The following is an 18,922-nucleotide window of genomic DNA, read 5'->3' as shown; positions in this document are numbered from 1 at the left end:
GGAACAGCTAATGCGTGTCCTTGATAAGTATGTACCTGTCAGGCAGAGAGGAAGTGGTCGAGCAAGGGAACCGTGGTTTACTAAGGCATGTCGAAACACTTGTCAAGAGGAAGAAGGAGGCTTATGTAAAGATGAGACATGAAGGTTCAGTTAGGGCGCTCGAGAGTTACAAGTTAGCTAGGAAGGACCTAAAGAGAGAGCTAAGAAGAGCCAGGAGGGGGACATGAGAAGTCTTTGGCAGGTAGGATCAAGGATAACCCTAAAGCTTTCTATAGCTATGTCAGGAATAAAAGAATAACAAGGTAAGAGTAGGGCCAGTCAAGGACAGCAGTGGGAAGTTGTGCTTGGAGTCCGAGGAGATAGGAGAGGTGCTAAATGAATATTTTTCGTCAGTATTCACACAGGAAAAAGACAATGTTGTCGAGGAGAATACTGAGATTCAGGCTACTAGACTAGAAGGGCTTGAAGTTCATAAGGAGATGTTAACAATTCTGGAAAGTGTGAAAATAGAAAAGTCCCCTGGGCCGGTTGGGATTTATCCTAGGATTCTCTGGGAAGCTAGGGAGGAGATTGCTGAGCCTTTGGCTTTGATCTTTAAGTCAGCTTTGTCTACAGGAATAGTGCCCGAAGACTGGAGGATAGCAAATGTTGTCCCCTTGTTCAAGAAGGGGAGTAGAGACAACCCCGGTAACTGTAGACCAGTGAGCCTTACTTCTGTTGTGGGCAAAATCTTGGAAAGGTTTATAAGAGATAGGATGTATAATCATCTGGAAAGGAATAATTTGATGAGAGATAGTCAACACGGTTTTGTGAAGGGTAGGTCGTGCCTCACAAACCTTATTGAGTTCTTTGAGAAGGTGACCAAACAGGTGGATGAGCGTAAAGCAGTTGATGTGGTGTATATGGATTTCAGTAAAGTGTTTGATAAGGTTCCCCATGGTAAGCTACTGCAGAAAATACGGAAGCATGGAATTCAGGGAGATTTAGCAGTTTGGATCAGAAATTGGCTAGCTGGAAGAAGACAAAGGGTGGTGGTTGATGGGAAGTGTTCAGACTGGAGTCCAGTTACTAGTGGTGTGCCACAAGGATCTGTTTTGGGGCCGCTGCTGTTTGTCATTTTTATAAATGACCTGGAGGAGGGCGTAGAAGGATGGGTGAGTAAATTTGCAGACAACACTAACGTCGGTGGCGTTGTGGACAGTATGGAAGGATGTTACAAGTTACAGAGGGACATAGATAAGCTGCAGCGCTGGGCTGAGAGGTGGCAAATGGAGTTTAATGCAGAAAAGTGTGAGGTGATTCATTTTGGAAGGAATAACAGGAAGACAGAATACTGTGCTAATGATAAAATTCTTGGCAGTGTGGATGAGCAGAGAGATCTCGGTGTCCATGTACATAGATCCCTGAAAGTTGCCACTCAGATTGAGAGGGTTGTTAAGAAGGCGTACGGTGTGTTAGCTTTTATTGGTAGAGGGATTGAGTTTCGGAGCCATGAGGTCATGTTGCAGCTGTACAAAACTCTGGTGCGGCTGCATTTGGAGTATTGCGTGCAATTCTGGTCGCCGCATTATAGGAAGGATGTGGAAGCATTGGAAAGGGTGCCGAGGAGATTTACCAGAATGTTGCCTGGTATGGAGGGAAGATCTTATGAGGAAAGGCTGAGGGACTTGAGGCTGTTTTTGTTCGAGAGAAGAATGTTAAGAGGTGACTTAATTGAGGCATACAAGATGATCAGAGGATTGGATAGGGTGGACAGTGAGAGCCTTTTTCCTCGGATGGTGATGTCTCGCACGAGGGGACATAGCTTTAAATTGAGGGGAGATAGATACAAGACAGATGTCAGAGGTAGGTTCTTTACTCAGAGAGTAGTAAGGGCGTGGAATGCCCTGCCTGCAACAGTAGTGGACTCGCCAACACTAAGGGCATTCAAATGATCATTGGATAGACATATGAACGATAAGGGAATAGTGTAGATGGGCTTTAGAGTGGTTTCACAGGTCGGCGCAACATCGAGGGCAGAAGGGCCTGTACTGCGCTGTTATGTTCTATGTTCTAAGTGGCTGAATGTCCCACTTAATAGTAGTGAGATCAGGAGAGGGGAAATTTCAGTAGCATTCTCGAGGGTCTGGCATTAGGTACCCCACACAATATACCACCTTCCTATGCTGTAATACCACCTGATGGCAAACGGAGGGAAATGCAGCCCCCAAAGTGTGTTAATTGAGCAAGATTTCCTGGCTGGCAGCTCCAATACTCGTAGCAGATAGAGTTGAGGTCACAATCAGATCAACCGTGAAATACAATGTGGAAAAGTGTGAGGTTATGCACTTTGGAAGGAGGAATTTAGGCATAGACTATTTTCTAAATGGAGAAATGATTCGGAAAGCAGAAGCACAAAGGGACTTGGGAGTCCTTGTTCACGATTCTCATAAGGTTAATGTGCAGGCTCAGTGGGCAGTTAAGAAGGCAAATGCAATGTTAGCATTTGTCATGATATGCAGACATGCATATAATGAGATACAGACAGGCAGCTAATGAACACAGAGAACAGGACATAACCAATCAGCAGGCAGAACACTTGGGGGTGGTTTCCCACTATAAAAGGCACAAGGCACTCACACTCTGCCTCTTTCCACTCGGGACATCTACAGAGTGAGTCCGGTGTATATATCACATAACACCTACAGCATGTGGCTAAGAGCTAGTCTGGTTCAGTCAGACAGAGAGATCACACTTAGGTTAGCAGAGAGTCAAACTCACTGAGAACTGTGCTAACTGCGTGACAGGTTCAATAAATCAAATTGAACTAACTTCAAGGTCTGGAGTCTATTTCAGTCATAGCTGCATCCAGTTACAGCCCGTGTTATCTCAGTGCGCTTAACACGACAGCATTCATGTCACGAGGGCTAGAATACAAGACCAGGGATGTACTTATGAGACTGTATAAGGCTCTGGTCAGACCCCATTTCGAATATGTGAGCATTTTTGGGCCCCGTATCTAAGGAAGGATGTGCTGGCCTTGGAAAGGGTCCAGGGGAGGTTCACAAGAATGATCCCTGGAATGAAGAACTTGTCGTATGAGGAAAATCGCTTATTGTCACAAGTAAGCTTCAATGAAGTTACTGTAAAAAGCCCCGAGTCGTCACATTCCGGCGCCTGTTCGGGGAGGCTGGTACGGGAATTGAACTGTGCTGCTGGTCTGCCTTGGTCAGCTTTCAAAGCCAGCGATTTAGCCCAGTGTGCTAAACCAGCCCCTGTTGAGGACTCTGGGTCTGTAGTCGTTAGAGTTTAGAAGGATGAGAGGGGATCTTATTGAAACTTACAAGATACTGCGAGGCCTGGATAGAGTGGTCGTGGAGAGGATGTTTCCACTTGTAGGAAAAACTAGAACCAGAGAACACCATCTCAGACTAAAGGGACGATCCTTTAAAACAGAGATGAGGAGGTTTTTCTTCAGCCAGAGGGTGGTGAATCTGTGGAATTCTTCACCTCAGAAGGCTGTGGAGGCCAAATCACTGAGTGTCTTTAAGACAGAGATAGATAGGTTCTTGATTAATAAGGGGATCAGGGGTTATGGAGAGAAGGCAGGAGAATGGGGATGAGAAAATATCAGCCATGATTGAATGGCGGAGCAGACTCGATGGGCCAAGTGGCCTAATTCTGCTCCTATGTCTTATGGTCTTATTGAATAGCAGAGCAGACATGAGGGACTGAATGGCCTACTCCTGCTCCTAATTCATGTGCAGCTACAATTTCTAGCTCCATTGATTATACAGGACTGTGGAATCATGTTTTGAAGCAACACTGCGCAGCACTAAATAGGACAGAGATCAAGTTTAATGACTGAATTTACTTCATTGTTTGCACTGTAAAATGGGAAGCAGCCAGCCTGCTCTCACTGGGTTACCAGCAGAAAAGTTGAAAGCAGGTCTGATAGTGGTTCAGGAGTGGTTCAATCACTGTGTTCTCCTTGTATCACATCTGGGAGAGTTTCAAAGGGAGACAATGGGAAGAAAAATGGATTGTTCTTTAATAGTATCTAAACCGTTAAAAACAAATACATTGCAAATACACTCTGGGCAACAATTCGATACAGTGTTAATTCACACAATTGAATCAGCACAGGGAGATAAGTGAGAAAGTATAATGTAACAATCACAACAATAGGGGTGCAATGAATTTCATGATCTTGAGTGATGTCTTTATAATGCTTATTATCCTTTATGCATTTTTGTTGATAAAATTTTATCTTTTAGCTTTTTAGGTATACTTCAGTTTCAGTGGATTACATGGGGACACTCTGGATTTTTGTACTGCATTTACATTTCCAACATTCGTTAAAAGGAACATCTAGTTCTTCACTAATATTAAAAAATGTCACCAATGTTCTGATTAAGGCTCTGTATACGTGTTTTAACATTTGTCAAACTAATATTTCTGGAATGAAATGGCCAGTCGTTTTGTCTTTATAATAATCCCAAATTCTTATTTTGGACAGCCTACCAATCAGCACCTTTTTCCCTTGGAATATAAATGGTTGTGATCATTTAAAATTTGGCATTCTTGTGTTTGTGCTGATGAGTGCAAGTTGAAAAGCTTCGATAACATGTCTCTCTTTTCAGCAATATTCAAATGCTAATTTTGCAATATGGCTGCAATTGTTTGCAATCAAATTTGGTTAACTTGCTGATCACAAATGTGCAAAACCTATTGCATTGATGTTAATGCACTCGCACAGTATATTTCTGTAAAGTTTTTGAACGAGCTTTGCAAGCTGCGTCTCATCTGGTTTCTCCCTTCCTGCCCTTGTAGACTATTTCGCAGTTTTAAAGACAACAAGTATGTTTACATGCTGTTGGAGGCTTGCCTTGGTGGAGAGATCTGGAGCACCCTTCGGGATAGGTGAGCTGACCAAATATCGGTGTACATACATAGTACTTCTTGGCTTGTTGAATTTTGATAGAAATCTATCTTATACTACATGTCTCACTGACCATGTGCCGCAATACATTCTTCTTACGGCAGAGGTTCCTTTGATGAGTCCACAGCAAAATTTTGTATTTCGTGTGTGACTGAAGCATTTGATTACCTGCATCATATTGGAGTCATCTACAGGGACCTGAAACCAGAGAATCTGATGATTGATACTGGAGGATACATAAAGTTGGTGAGTTGATTCTTAAGAATGAGATATATTTATAGTAATCGTTATTAGTGTCACAAGTAGGCTTACATTAACACTGCAATGAACTTACTGTGAAAAGTCCCAGTCACCACATTCTGGAGCCTGTTCGGGTACATAGAGGGAGAATTCAGAATGTTCAATTCACCTAACAGCGCGTCTTTCAGGACTTGTGGGAGGAAACCGGAGCACCCGGAGGAAACCCACGCAGACACAGTGAGAACGTGCAGACTCCGCACAGACAGTGACCCAAGCTAGGAATTGAACCTGGGACCCTAGAGCTGTGAAGCAATAGTGCTAACCACTGTGCTAACATGCCGCCCATTTCGGTGCAGTAGGGTGGTTTTTGTTGTCCTGGACTAGCAACCCAGAAGTGGTGAGTTTAAATATCACCATGGCGCCTTGTGAAATTTAAATCAAAAAGTCTGGTCAACTTGTGAGAAGGATGTTCATTCATCAGGTCTGCTGGATTGTCATATAAAATTATCCTGAAATCCTGATATCGAAATAAATTTTTTAAAGAACCTCATTCTATCTCTGAGGCATGTTTCAGTGCAGCATTGTAACAGCTACATCAATCAGAATCAGTCTTGTAGATTAACATGATGCCATGTTACATCAAACTATCGTGATCTTTCTCAACAATTCTACCAGTTGTTTCTATATCTGGACCTTGTAAGGCCAATGATGAAATGAAAAATGAAAATGAAAATCGCTTATTGTCACAAGTAGGCTTCAATGAAGTTACTGTGAAAAGCCCCTAGTCGCCACATTCCGGCGCCTGTTCGGGGAGGCTGGTACAGGAATCGAACCGTGCTGCTGCCCTGCCTTGGTCTGCTTTAAAAGCCAGCGAACCCCTTATAGATACACTAATAATAACATGTATGACTGCATATTTTCATTTATAAATGCCGTGGAATAGTTTCAGCGGTTTAGAGTGTTTCTTTTAAAAATATTTTTATTCCGCTTTTTCAAGTATATACATAACAGAAACCACAACAGGCTACACCAAACCAAACACCATTCTTGTCAAGCGCCGCCTTCGCCCTGTTGAAGGCCTCCCGCCTTCTTGACAATCCCACCCAATGTCCTGGTATATGGATACTGCTACCTTCCCACCGCCACTTTCAATTCTCCTTGCCCCACTTTAGGACCCTCTCCTTCGATAAATAGCTGTGAAAACACACTATCACCGTTCGCGATGGTTCAATCCCCTGTGGCTTCAGTCGAAGCGACCGGTGGATCCGATCTAGCTCGATGGGGGGGACCCTGGTCCTCCTTCCCCCATCAACTTCCTAAACATCAACTCGAAGTATTCATTCGGCCTTGGACCGTCCATCTGCTAAGGCAGACCCACGGTCCTCAGGTTCTGCCACTTCGACCTATTCTCCAGATCATCGACCTTCGCTCTCAGGTCCTTATTTCTTTCCTCCACTCCCCACAGCTCAGCATCACGTGAGACCAACTGATCACTGTGTCGTGACAGCCTCTCCTCCACTCCCTTCAGCATCTCGCCATTCTGTCACACTGTCTCCGATGTCTTTTCCAACGCCTCTTTTAGCAGCACCGAGGCATCATCCACCGACTTTCTGAGGGTCTCCATCATTTGCCTCCCATGCCTCTCAAAATGCTTGCCGAACTGTTTATCAAATTCGACAGCCATTACCTCCACCAGCTAATCTACTGTGATTAGGTGTGGATCCACCTGATGAACTTGTTCCGCCATATTAGATCCCCCTGGCCTCTGTACCTTGCTTGGTTTTGTGATGATCTGTTGTTCCCTCCACAAGCTGGCAAGGCACCCGGGGCGACGAGCTGGAGGTGGAGGGGAAGGAATATGTGGCACCCTATTGACTGATTCACTCCTGGGAAACCTGGTCCGGAGGCTCTGCATCTGACTGCAACCCAGCTGGGTCCTGGGATCCAGCAGACCTCTAACTGCTGTCTCGCCTGGGGGCTCCTTCCTCTTCCTGATGTGCATCAGCAGCTGTGTGGTGCTCACCAGAATGTGACCCGGAAGCCTGACCACTACTGTCGCCCACCGTGGTGTTTGTCTCTGTGCTGGTGGAGGGTGGGGATGACAGCTGTGCTGCGAATATGGTGGACTCCTTGGAGCTCCCTTCCGAGGTGTTCACATGGGAGGTAGAGGGGGACCAACCCGGGTGGGCTGGCACCGTCGGATGGTGATCCTACGGGATAATGGACGTGTGGTCAGTGGGAGGGGTGGACCATTCTGTATGGCATTAACAACTCATGTGTGACAGATCATCTGGGTGGCGGCCGGTGGATCCTCACCCTGCACCATACGCCAACCTCTACATCGGTGACCGATCTGCCCTCGGCCACACCCGGGACCTCCAAAGCCCGTCACTCATAGTGGGTGAGGACTCTGATGTCCGGCACCATGCCACCCGTCTGGGCCCTCTCCCATCTGTTGTGGACCAACTCCTCCTGTGGGGACACAGAGAGGGCATCGTGAGCTGTACGTTCATTACGGTGGGAGTGGGGAGGGGTATGGGTGGGAGCACTGCTGGACATGGGACCGGGGCACGGTATGGTATGATGCTGGATGGGTTGGTCCCAGGTGCATGGTCATCAGAGAGGTAGCCGGTGCCAACCCACCCCTGCAGCCCGGTGAAGGCTATTGATCGTCTTATGGCACTGGGTGCCGGACCCCTGGTGACGCTCCCCGAGCTGATGGCTGCTGCCACCTCTTCCCAGGCGACACTGGCTGCCCTGTGGCTGACCCTTCAGGCCCCTCGCGGGAATAGGGCATCCCGTCTGCATTCGACCACGCCCAACAATCAGGCCTGGTCGACATCTGCGAATCGTGAGGCTGGTCTCCTCGGTGACTTGGTTGCAAGCTGAGTGGGGTTTGCACAGCAGGATCGGTTTAGAACATAGAACATAGAACAGTACAGCACAGAACAGGCCCTCGATGTTGTGCCGAGCCTTGTCCGAAACCAAGATCAAGCTATCCCACTCCTCGTCATTCTGGTGTGCTCCATGTGCCTATCCAATACCGCTTGAAAGTTCCAAAGTGTCCGACTCCACTATCACAGCAGGCAGTCCATTCCACACCCTAACCACTCTCTGAGTAAAGAACCTAGTCGGACATTCCTCCTATATCTCCCACCCTGAACCTTATAGTTATGCCCCCTTGTAACAGCTGCATTCACCCGAGGAAATAGTCTCTGAACGTCCACTCAATCTATCCCCCTCATCATCTTATAAACCTCTATTAGTCACATCTCATCCTCCTCCACTCCAAAGGGAAAAGCCCTAGCTCCCTCAACCTTTCCTCATAAGACCTATCCTCCAAACCAGGCAGCATCCTGGTAAATCTCCTTTGCACCCTTTCCAATGCTTCCACTCCTTCCTGTAATGAGGTGACCAGAACTGCACACAATACTCCAAATGTGGTCTCACCAGGGTCATGTACAGTTGCAGCATAACCCCACGGCTCTTAAACTCAAGCCCCCTGTTAGTAAACGTGAACACACTATTGGCCTTCTTCACAGCTCTATCCACTTGAGTGGCAACCTTCAGAGATCTGTGGACATGAACCCCAAGATCTCTCTGTTCCTCCACATTCCTCAGAACCCTGCCATTGACCCTGAAATCCGTGTTCAAATTTTTCCGACCAAAATGAATCACCTCGCACTTATCAGGGTTAAACTCCATCTGCCATTTTTCGGCCCAGCTCTGCATCCTATCAATGTCTCTTTGCAGCCTACAACAGCCCTCCACCTCATCCACTACTCCACCAATCTTGGTGTCATCAGCAAATTTACTGACCCGCCCTTCAGCCCCTCCTCCAAGTCATTGATAAAAATCACAAATAGCAGAGGACCCAGCACTGATCCCTGTGGTACACCGCTGGTAACTGGTCTCCAGTCTGAAAATTTCCCATCCACCACAACCCTCTGTCTTCTATGTGATAGCCAGTTACTTACCCAATTGGCCAAATTTCCCTCTATCCCACACCTCCTTACTTTCTTCGTGAGCCGACCATGGGGAACCTTATCAAACGCCTTACTAAAATCCATGTATATGACATCAATTGCTCTACCTTCATCTACACACTTAGTTACCTCCTCAAAGAATTCAATCAAATTTGTGAGGCAAGACTTACCCTTCACAAATCAGTGTTGACTATCCCGGATTAAGCTGCATCTTTCCAAATGGTCATAAATCCTATCCTTCAGGACCTTTTCCATTAACTTACCGACCACCGAAGTAAGACTAACTGGCCTATAATAACCAGGGTCATTCCTATTCCCTTTCTTGAACAGAGGCACAACATTCGGCACTCTCCAGTCCTCTGGCACTATCCCCGTGGACATTGAGGCCCCAAAGATCAAAGCCAAAGGCTCTGCAATCTCATCCCTTGAATCCCAAAGAATCCTAGGATATATCCCATCTGGCCCAGGGGACTTGTCGACCCTAAGGTTTTTCAAAATTGCAAATACATCCTTTCTTAAGTACTGTTCCCCCTAGTTGGAGGGGAGCTGGCGGGTCCGGTCCCAGTGAACCAACTGGCAGGACCATCATTTGTGGCGCGAAGCACGTGGGCCTAATAAGTGGACCAATTATCGTTTGATACCGGTGACGGCCTCTCCAGATCGAACGTCGGGAAGTTCACAGCAGATTCCGCTCAATAACACACTTAGAAACCTTCCATTAAATCGCACCCCCGAGTTCACAGGGTGTGCCATCATTATTGTTCTCATTAACAACTAACACCAGTCTCCCAAGAATATCATTCTTCAATTAGTCAGTAAGTAGTGTACATAACGGGTACCCACCCTCATGACTAAGTCATGAGCCAGCTGCCAGCCTCTAGTTGGTCTTTCCCAACAGCGGGTACACTTGGATGAAGCAATCAAGGCAGTGTAAAACAAAGTTATAATAATCATAATCTTTATTAGTGTCACAAGTAGGCTGACATTAGCACTGCAATGAAGTTACTACTCAACCACAAGGCCCTGAGAGTTTACTACTAAGATAATTGAGTTTTGTGTTCAACTGCCCAGCTACTGAAGGATCAGGCATTCTGCTGGCTATCGCAGCCTGCTTATTTTATTTTGACCATTTTAAGTAGAATACCTTTAGAGAATAAATAATTTGTATTTGGGTATTTTTAATTTTTCTCTATTCTTTTCACTGTGATATTAAGAGAAGACCAGTGATAGAGGAGACAGCAAGACCAGGCATTCCCTGTAAAGGGAGTTCCTGTATCATTTGGGGCGGCACGGTGGCACAGTGGTTAGCACTGCTGCCTTACAGCTCCAGGGACCCGGGTTCAATTCTGGCCTCAGGTCACTGTCTGTGTGGAGTTAGCACTTCATCTCCATGTGTGCGTGGATTCCCTCTGGGTGCTCTGGTTTCCTCCCACGGTCCAAAGATGTGCAGGTTAGGTAGATTGGCCATGCTAAATTGCTCCTTAGTGTCCAAAAGGTTAGATGGAGTTACTGGGATATGGTGGAGGCGTGAAACCCTCTTTCAGTGGGTTGGTGCAGACTCGATAGGCCGAATGGCCTCATTCTGCACAGTAAATTCTATGATTCTACCAGTCCACAGAAGAAGCAAGCTTCAGATCAGTAGGATCAGGTATACCAGGAAATTGAACTGGAATTAAACCTCCAATCCCATTTTAAAGAACCGGCAAGTTGAGCCGGAATTCTTGGTCTACCTTTCCAGCATTGGGGTGGGCCAGATGTTCCTGAAAGGTGTGGGCCGCTGTCAGTGCCATACATAGCAATAAACCTGCCCCTCCCCAAGAACAGAAAACCAATTGAGTCAATGGCAAGTGTTGTGGCCAATGTGTATCACAGGCCAGCATCGCTTCATGACCACCATGATTGTGGAATGCATGTTTTGGATAACTGGGTGAATAAGTTTCACTGATTCTTTGTTTCCAGGTTGACTTTGGATTCGCTAAGAAGATTGGTAAAGGTCAGAAAACATGGACGTTTTGTGGCACTCCTGAATATGTAGCACCTGAGATCATTCTGAATAAGGGCCATGATTTTGGTGTAGATTTCTGGTCACTGGGAATTCTTGTCTTTGAGCTTCTTACTGGAAGGTAAACAATCCTTTATACAACCGATTCTATCAGCAAGCACTGGACATGAAGGGATAGGCACAGAAGTAGAAAGTTCATTTTTTTCAAGTTGCTTGGTGTGTGCCGAATTTTAAAAAATATTTATAGTTTTTCCAATTCAGGGGCAATTTAGCGTGACCAATCCACCTACCCTGCACTCTTTGGGTTGCGGGGGTGAGACAAGGGGAGAATATGCAAACTCCATATGGACAGTGACCAGAGGCCAGGATCGAACCCGGGTCCTCGGCGCAGTGAGGCAGCGGTGCTAACCACTGCACCACCGTGCTGCCTGGTGTGTGCTGAATTAACTGATCTCAGATACCGGACAGAATTTTACCAAATTTCTCCAGAGTGTCAGGTTCAGACTGAGATGGGGCCCCATCTTTAAAAGACACCCCAATCAGCGCTGAAAATGAACTCCCCCACCTCCCACCATGGACGTGGAGAAACCCCACAAGGGGGGTATTGGGAGCTCTCTTACTTACCTTGGCACCACTGGCAGGTTCCGCTCGACTGATTCCCGTTCTTATATGTTGTGAACCTCACCGACGTGACTGAATATTCAGTGAGGGGGAATAATGTGACTGGAAAGTCCTTTACCGAGATGGAAATTTATTAAAATGTATGGAAATAAGGGGCGAGATTCTCCGACCCCCCGCCGGGTCGGAGAATCGCCGGGGGCTGGCGTGAATCCCGCGCCCGCCGTTTGCCGAATTCTCCAGCACCGGAGATTCGGCGGGGGCGGGAAACGCGCCGCGCAGGTTGGCAGGCCCCCCCCCCCCGCGATTCTCCGGCCCGGATGGGCCAAAGTCCCGCTGCTAAAATGCCTGTCCCGCCGGCGTAGATTAAACCACCTACCTTACCGGCGGGACAAGGCGGCATGGGCGGGCTCCGGGGTCCTGGGGGGCGGCGCGGGGCGATCTGGCCCCGGGGGGTGCCCCCACGGTGGCCTGGCCCGCGATCGGGGCCCACCGATCCACGGGCGGGCCTGTGCCGTGGGGGCACTCTTTTCCTTCCGCCTTCGCCACGGTCTCCACCATGGCGGAGGCGGAAGAGACTCCCTCCACTGTGCATGCGCGGGAATGCCGTGAGCGGCCGCTAACGCTCCCGCGCATGCGCCGCCCGGAGATGTCATTTCCGCGGCAGTTGGCGGGGCACCAAATGCCTTTTCCGCCAGCAGGCGGGGCGGAAATTCGTCCGGCGCGTGCCCATCCCCTTAAGGTTGGGGCTCGGCCCCCCAAGATGCGGAGCATTCGGCACCTTTGGGGCGGCGCGATGCCCGACTTATTTGCGCCATTTTGGGCGCCAGTCGGCGGACATCGCGCCGATACCGGAGAATTTCGCCCAAGGTTCCCGTCTTTTCTAGGCAGGAACCTCACTCTGTCACTGGCAAGGGGCCGGGATTATTGGGAATAGAGATCTCACCAGCGAGAATCTCATTTCCCGATTCTCGGGGGATTTTGCGCCCCCCCCCCATCGCCATTTCTGCTTGTGCGATCATGGACACAAAATAACCCCCCCACCACCACTGTTGCTGTTAGATGGTATAGTTGACCATATGTCCATGGGATAGTGTTATGGGCCAGGGTTTAGAAAACTCCAAAGTATATCATGGAGTTCACCTGACCTACAACTGTTTATCGATTTTGGTTACAATAAACACAAGGGCCTGCCTTTCAGGTGTTATTCAACAGAGATCATAGGCGCTTTTAATCAAAAAATAAGCTTTATTCTACGAATTTGGTTAACATTTTTATAAACACACAGTATTTTTATCAACTACAAACATAAAGACCCCGCACAGCTACAGTACTCTATGTATAACCCTTAATGAATCCCCCTTTACTGTTCCACTTAATAACAAGATCCAAGTAGAAACCAGAAACCCCTTTTCAAAGGTGTGGCCCAGCATACGGCACTCTTACTGTCTTTAAGACTTGGCATTGATACTCTGTTTCCCTTCTCAAACAACAGGTTTGAATTCCTTCCGGAAAGCAATTATCTCTTTTCAAGTTATCAAGTAATCTTGTGCACTCAGTACACATCTCAATTTATAACCACGTAGGCACATAATCTTGTAAAAAAGGGGAGATGTCATGATATTCAAGTGAACATCACAGCACATACACACATACATAGTGATGGACAGATCAACGGACCAATTAGCACACACAACACGACAGCCAATCACAGACAAGAGCATACACAGTACAAAACAAGGAACACGACACTTCCTGGGCAGTCCAGCAGGAGACGGCTCATGGCAAGGACCTCCAAGCCAGACACTCAGACAGTCACCATGTGCTGAGTACCAGAGTTGGTTATATAAATAGTTAAAAGAAATAAAACTGGGTTGTACCAACCGCAACCGTGTTGGTTCATCTGTGTCTCAGAGTACCCAACACTTCACCCGCCAGGAGACTCGCCTGTGCATAATTAATGAGCTTCCAAGCACAGAATCTGACAGGGGATCATGTCATTTGTGCCAGTGGGAAAGGTGCTACCAGAGCCACCCACCACCGCACTTAATTTCAGAAACGGAGAATTCCACCCTCTGTTCAAGATGATCATAAGAAATGTATGCAGAATGTGCACGTGGGATGCAAGGAGAGGGGTGCAGGAGAGAAGGTAAAGGGTGGACTTTGAGGGAGAGAACATAGAAAACAAAATAATGCTTGTCCTGATTCAGGAAAGTGGAATTAATTGGACAGTTCTATTAAAGAGCTGCCACAGACATGATGAGTCCCATGACGCCCTTATCATTCACCAATCTTGACCAAGTTGTTGGTGATTTATTTTTATCTCCACATTCCTTTGTTGGCTCAAGTACTTTTTCAGTGGGTGATCAGCCAAGCAAACATTTTGAAGGCAGAGGATAGTGGAGGAGAAAATTAAGCAGATCAGACTGGCCAACCAATGTCCCATGCCTTCAGCATCCCAATCCCTTCACCTGTAGAGGGAAGTGAAATTATTTTGTTGTAGCGCACACCCTGCTGATGGGAACCTTTCTCCCCGAAAGATCCTGTTCCAGAAAATCTAAACGCAATCACGGAGAAAGACGTGCCTGACTAATTGTTTTTTTTCTGGAAAGTTCTGCAGAAGCACACCGATCACATGTCCTGCTTCACATGCAACTGCAGAAAAGGTTTGTCACTATGATCAGTAACCAAAATTGCCAGTTTGGCCACATCCACCAAAAAACAAACAGCTCCTTTTCTGCTGGCCCAGCGAAACACACCCAGAAATGGCCCTGGGATCAGCCTTCTCAAGGTCTGGGTCAACAGACAGGCACATGTTGAGCTGTGCCATCTGCTATCATTTCATGTGTGGTCACCTGACAGCTAAAAGTTGAAACCTGTGAAAAAGAAAATGTTTTAATTTGCAGCGTGCTCTCGGTATATCACTCCTTGGCCTGTGGGCTAGACATAGCTGACACTAGTGTTTTTCAAACCTTTTTCCATGGGACCCGCTTCTACCAATCGACCTTCATGACCCACGTTGGCCAACCTTCACAACCTACACCACCCAAACATCGTGATCCACCATTATTGCTTACCTTTAATGCGACAGATGAGCCTCCTTGGTCCCCACGATCTCACTTGCTTTGTCAATCAATGTTACGTTTCTGCTAAAGACTGCAGCTAATGATTTAAGTTCTCACTGCATCCATTGAACAAATCATTAGGTTTGTACTCTAACTCGTCTGCCTTTGTCTTCCAATGCTTTTGAAGTTTTGCCACTTCTCTGCACATTACACACATGGGCTTTGCATTCTGATTTGCATTGGCACAATTAAAAAAGCCATACCTCAAGAAATCATCTTTATACTGCTTTGTTCCGCTTTCAGCTTATTCTTAATGGGTTGTTCATCAGAGGCCCTGAAGCTCACACCACCACTGCTTTATCCTGCTGTGGATTCTCCGGAGTAGCTCACACCACCACTGCTTTGTACTGCCCTGGACTCTCCTGAGCAGCTTTCTCCCGCAGATTAAGTTGTGAGATCCTGGCCTGTTTGTGTCTCAGGCCCTCTCTTTATTCTGAAACTATCCATTTTCAGTTCTTCAGTCCTGTTGCTTGCTTGCTGGCAGCTTTAAAATGGAGGAATCTCTCCTCCAATTTTGTGCCTAGAGCACATGACATCAGTGTACGGGGCACGTGACTTCTCTCTTCTGCCACTTCAGGCGTGAAGACTCCGTCAATTTTTTAAGAATCTGGTCCTATGACAGCACACTGACATCAGGAGGAGGTGGTTTTCTCTGCCGGGCTCCAGGCCTGCGCACTGCTAGATCTCGTTGAAAGAGCACGCATGCGCGGGACGGCCGGCATTCTTGAAAGCCGATCACAGCTGTTGGACACTTCTTCCTGTGATTGGGATCGCCACGACCAATCGCTCTGTAACCCTCCCGACACCTACCCAAGACCCACCCACAGGTTGCAACCTTGAGTTTGAAAATGACTGGCTTACACAGCACAGAATCAAATATGTCAGTCTGAATAATTACTCAGGTGGGTAATATGTAGGCAGTTCCAGACGGAGTGAGCAGGAAACCCAGGAGTATGGACTAGCTGCAGTCTGTGATGCTTTTTGGTCCTGACGGATTCCTGCCTGGAAGTAAGCCTGGTTGACAAGGTTGGCCTTCAATTAGGTCAGATGCTCTCCAAACAAGGTCACAGGACCAGGCCTGTCTGATCCATTATCCCAATACGATGTTGGAGGGGCGGATGTCTGATCCCAGAGCGGAGTGATGTTCCCATTCCAAATTGGGGGAGGAGGATACTTCAACTAGCACAGAATTTCTTCACGTGCACACTCATTTCCATAAACTGAGCATTTAAGCAGAAATCTCATACTTGTTTAGGACTCAATTTTTTTTCTATTAACATAACTGCCCTAAATTTGGTATATTCTTGTGATATAAAAGAAATATATTGAATAGAAGCTCCTCAATGGAACATTGTGGGAACAGACAAAGATTCTTCCATATGCAGTGAAATTATAAACTCATTTTTTATAAACAGCTTTACCACTTCATTATGTATAATTCACGGGAGGGAATCTTACACTCCACATTATAACACTCCACATTATAACACGACCTTTTAATGCTAATTGAACAATATATTTTACCTTAACAGGGGAGAATTTCAAATGATGTCAGTTTCCAAACCGAAATTGGTGATGTGATTAGAAGTTTCACCCAAATATGTCACTCTGATGTCTGATCAGATTTGGACCTCAGGCTTTATGCTTGTGAATCAGTTGCATGAAACAAGACCGCTGAAGATACAAATTGGACATCCTGATGCAACCCATTACCTGGAACCTGACCCACTCCCAGGACTGGGTGGCAGTGTAGGGGCTGGTTTGGGAGGGGAGTGCAGTAGAGGGGGCTCCTCATGGCTCGATAGAAACTTAACTATTAAACATTTTGGCTGTCTTTTAATGGCCCACCAACCATCTCCTTAAGGACAGCTAATTAGGTCATCAATGCTGAATCAATTGGGTGGAGCTGCCTCTTTTTTGGATCAGTTTCAATCAAGGTGCTGCAACTGATGATAAAACTCTGATTTGCATATAATGGGCATCAAATGCCTGGTTCAGGCAAGATCTCTGCTCCATATCACTGAAGTTCATTTTGGCTGAGGGATCATTTCCAGGGGAGGCATAGGAAATTGCAATGTAAAATTTGTCTTCCCAGTATTTATTTTATACCCAAAGAATTACCATAAATAATGTTGAATTTCTTCCCCTGTGAATAAAGGGCCATAGAAAATACAATTCCTGTACAAATTCTTAAATATTTCAATATTTTGGATTTTTTTATTGTGACTCATTTCAGAAGTTCTCTCGGCATTAAAAGCCAGTGAGCAGTTGTGGAAATTCCTCAGTTATTTATATATATATATCATATGCATTTCGTTTAGAATTCCTGCAGTACATTGCCTGAGCATTAATGACCCTTTTCACCTTTGTTTAACAGCCCACCATTTTCTGGCTATGACCAGATGATGACTTATAACTTGATTCTTAAAGGGGTAGAAAAACTGGATTTTCCGAAGAAAATATCAAAACGTCCTGAAGACATTATTCGTAGGCTGTGCAAGTAAGAAAATTATTTATTCCAGTGCCGTGTAATTCATAAACCAGTAATGAAGAGAATAATTCAGAAAGTACTACTTATCAACGCCAGATGCATTACCATAAACTGTGTTATAAAAATAACTTGTCAGCTGGTATTTATTCTCAAATTGTTTTTTTAAAAAAAGAATTGGATTTACAGGTTGAGCATCTCTTATCCGAAAACTTCCGAAATCCGTACTTTTCGAGCATGCTGCACATGCTCAGTTCCCAATGTTCTGTGCAAGCGCAGTTCTCAACGCGTGCTGCTCATGCGCAGATCCCAACATTCTACACACGTGCAGTTCCCAATGCGTGCCGCACATGCGCGTATATTCTGAAAACCGGAAAAATTCCCAAATCCAATACAAACTCAGCCCCAAGCATTTTGGATAAGGGATTTTCAACCTGCATTCTTGAAAATTTACATGACTATGGAGTGATAGCAGGGGAGAGGGACTAACTGGGTAGCTATTTTAATATAGCTATTTTAATAGACTGGCATATGCATGATGGACTGAATGGTCTCCCTCTGTGCTCTACCATTCAACATATGTCTAACATTTTTGCATCACGTGAGGAAAAATATGACTATGTTAATTAAATCATGTCCATGTTTACTTCAATTGAATCAATTGTGCATGCTATTTCATGGTATGGTGGACTTATTCAAATCAGAGGATTGATTTTCTGTCAGGGAGTTGTGCAGGGTGAAGGAAGTGACATACTATTAGGCCTTCTGCAGTGCGAGGCCCAAGAAATATAATCACTCAAACCTGGCTGCAAATGCCAACTGTCTACCTAGAAGGAACAGAACTTTGGATAGGCGGAGGGCACTACTCGGGGATCTGAAGGAAGAATAGCTCACAGCAAAGTGGGTTTGGGAGTGTAGTTTGGTCAAGAGGAGGACAAGGAACTTTGGGGCAGTGTATGCAAAACGTTTCCTTGTGGGCAGGAGAAACATTCCTGTCGAACAACTTTATTGGCCTCTGCTGCTGTTGGCTCCTCTTGCTCTCAGGTTGGTATGGAGCCTCAGGAATCTTTGCATGCAGTCTTTGGATTAAAATTGGTTCTCATGTTATCAGAGTCTGATCGGCATGTTTAACAAAATACCTGCTGTTTTTTAGCACGTTAAAATTACAACCTATGGGAACGATGGGGAAAAATGGCTCCAGCCATTTTACCCATCCAATTTCTGTTAAGCAGTTGGGTTAAAATCAGCCCTCAGATTTTTAATTAAACTGTAGATGGGTCAATATATTCTAGAATATGACGGCGCCGAGGTCCCGGCTCTGGGTAACTGTCCGTGTGGAGTTTGCACATTCTCCCCGTGTTTGCGTGGGTGTTGCCCCCACAACCCAAAGATGTGCAGGGTAGATGGATTGGCCACGCTAAATTGCGCTTTAATTGGAAAAAAATGATTGGGTACTCTAAATTTATGAGAAAAAATATATATATTCTAGAAAACAAGGACAGAGAAGAAGGGCCCTAGTTAATATTAGTTAATTCTAGTTAA

The 18,922-nt window shown here is 46.1% G+C and overlaps 1 protein-coding gene across 1 annotated transcript in view; it reads left to right on the top strand.

Annotated features, from left to right (window-relative positions):
• prkg2 (protein kinase cGMP-dependent 2) overlaps positions 1–18,922 on the top strand; it is a 187,100-nt gene that overhangs the window by 145,495 nt on the left and 22,683 nt on the right. The window contains exons 15-18 of the mRNA XM_072496242.1: positions 4,813–4,902; positions 5,026–5,167; positions 11,107–11,270; positions 17,270–17,392. Of these exons, the coding sequence (XP_072352343.1) occupies positions 4,813–4,902; positions 5,026–5,167; positions 11,107–11,270; positions 17,270–17,392 (519 nt within the window). The remainder of the gene's footprint in view (positions 1–4,812; positions 4,903–5,025; positions 5,168–11,106; positions 11,271–17,269; positions 17,393–18,922) is intronic.

Source organism: Scyliorhinus torazame, chromosome 3 (assembly GCF_047496885.1).
Source record: "Scyliorhinus torazame isolate Kashiwa2021f chromosome 3, sScyTor2.1, whole genome shotgun sequence".
Taxonomy (NCBI): Eukaryota; Metazoa; Chordata; class Chondrichthyes; order Carcharhiniformes; family Scyliorhinidae; genus Scyliorhinus; species Scyliorhinus torazame.
The sequence above is the reverse complement of the archived record's forward strand: the minus strand, read 5'-3'. Positions and strand labels throughout refer to the sequence as shown.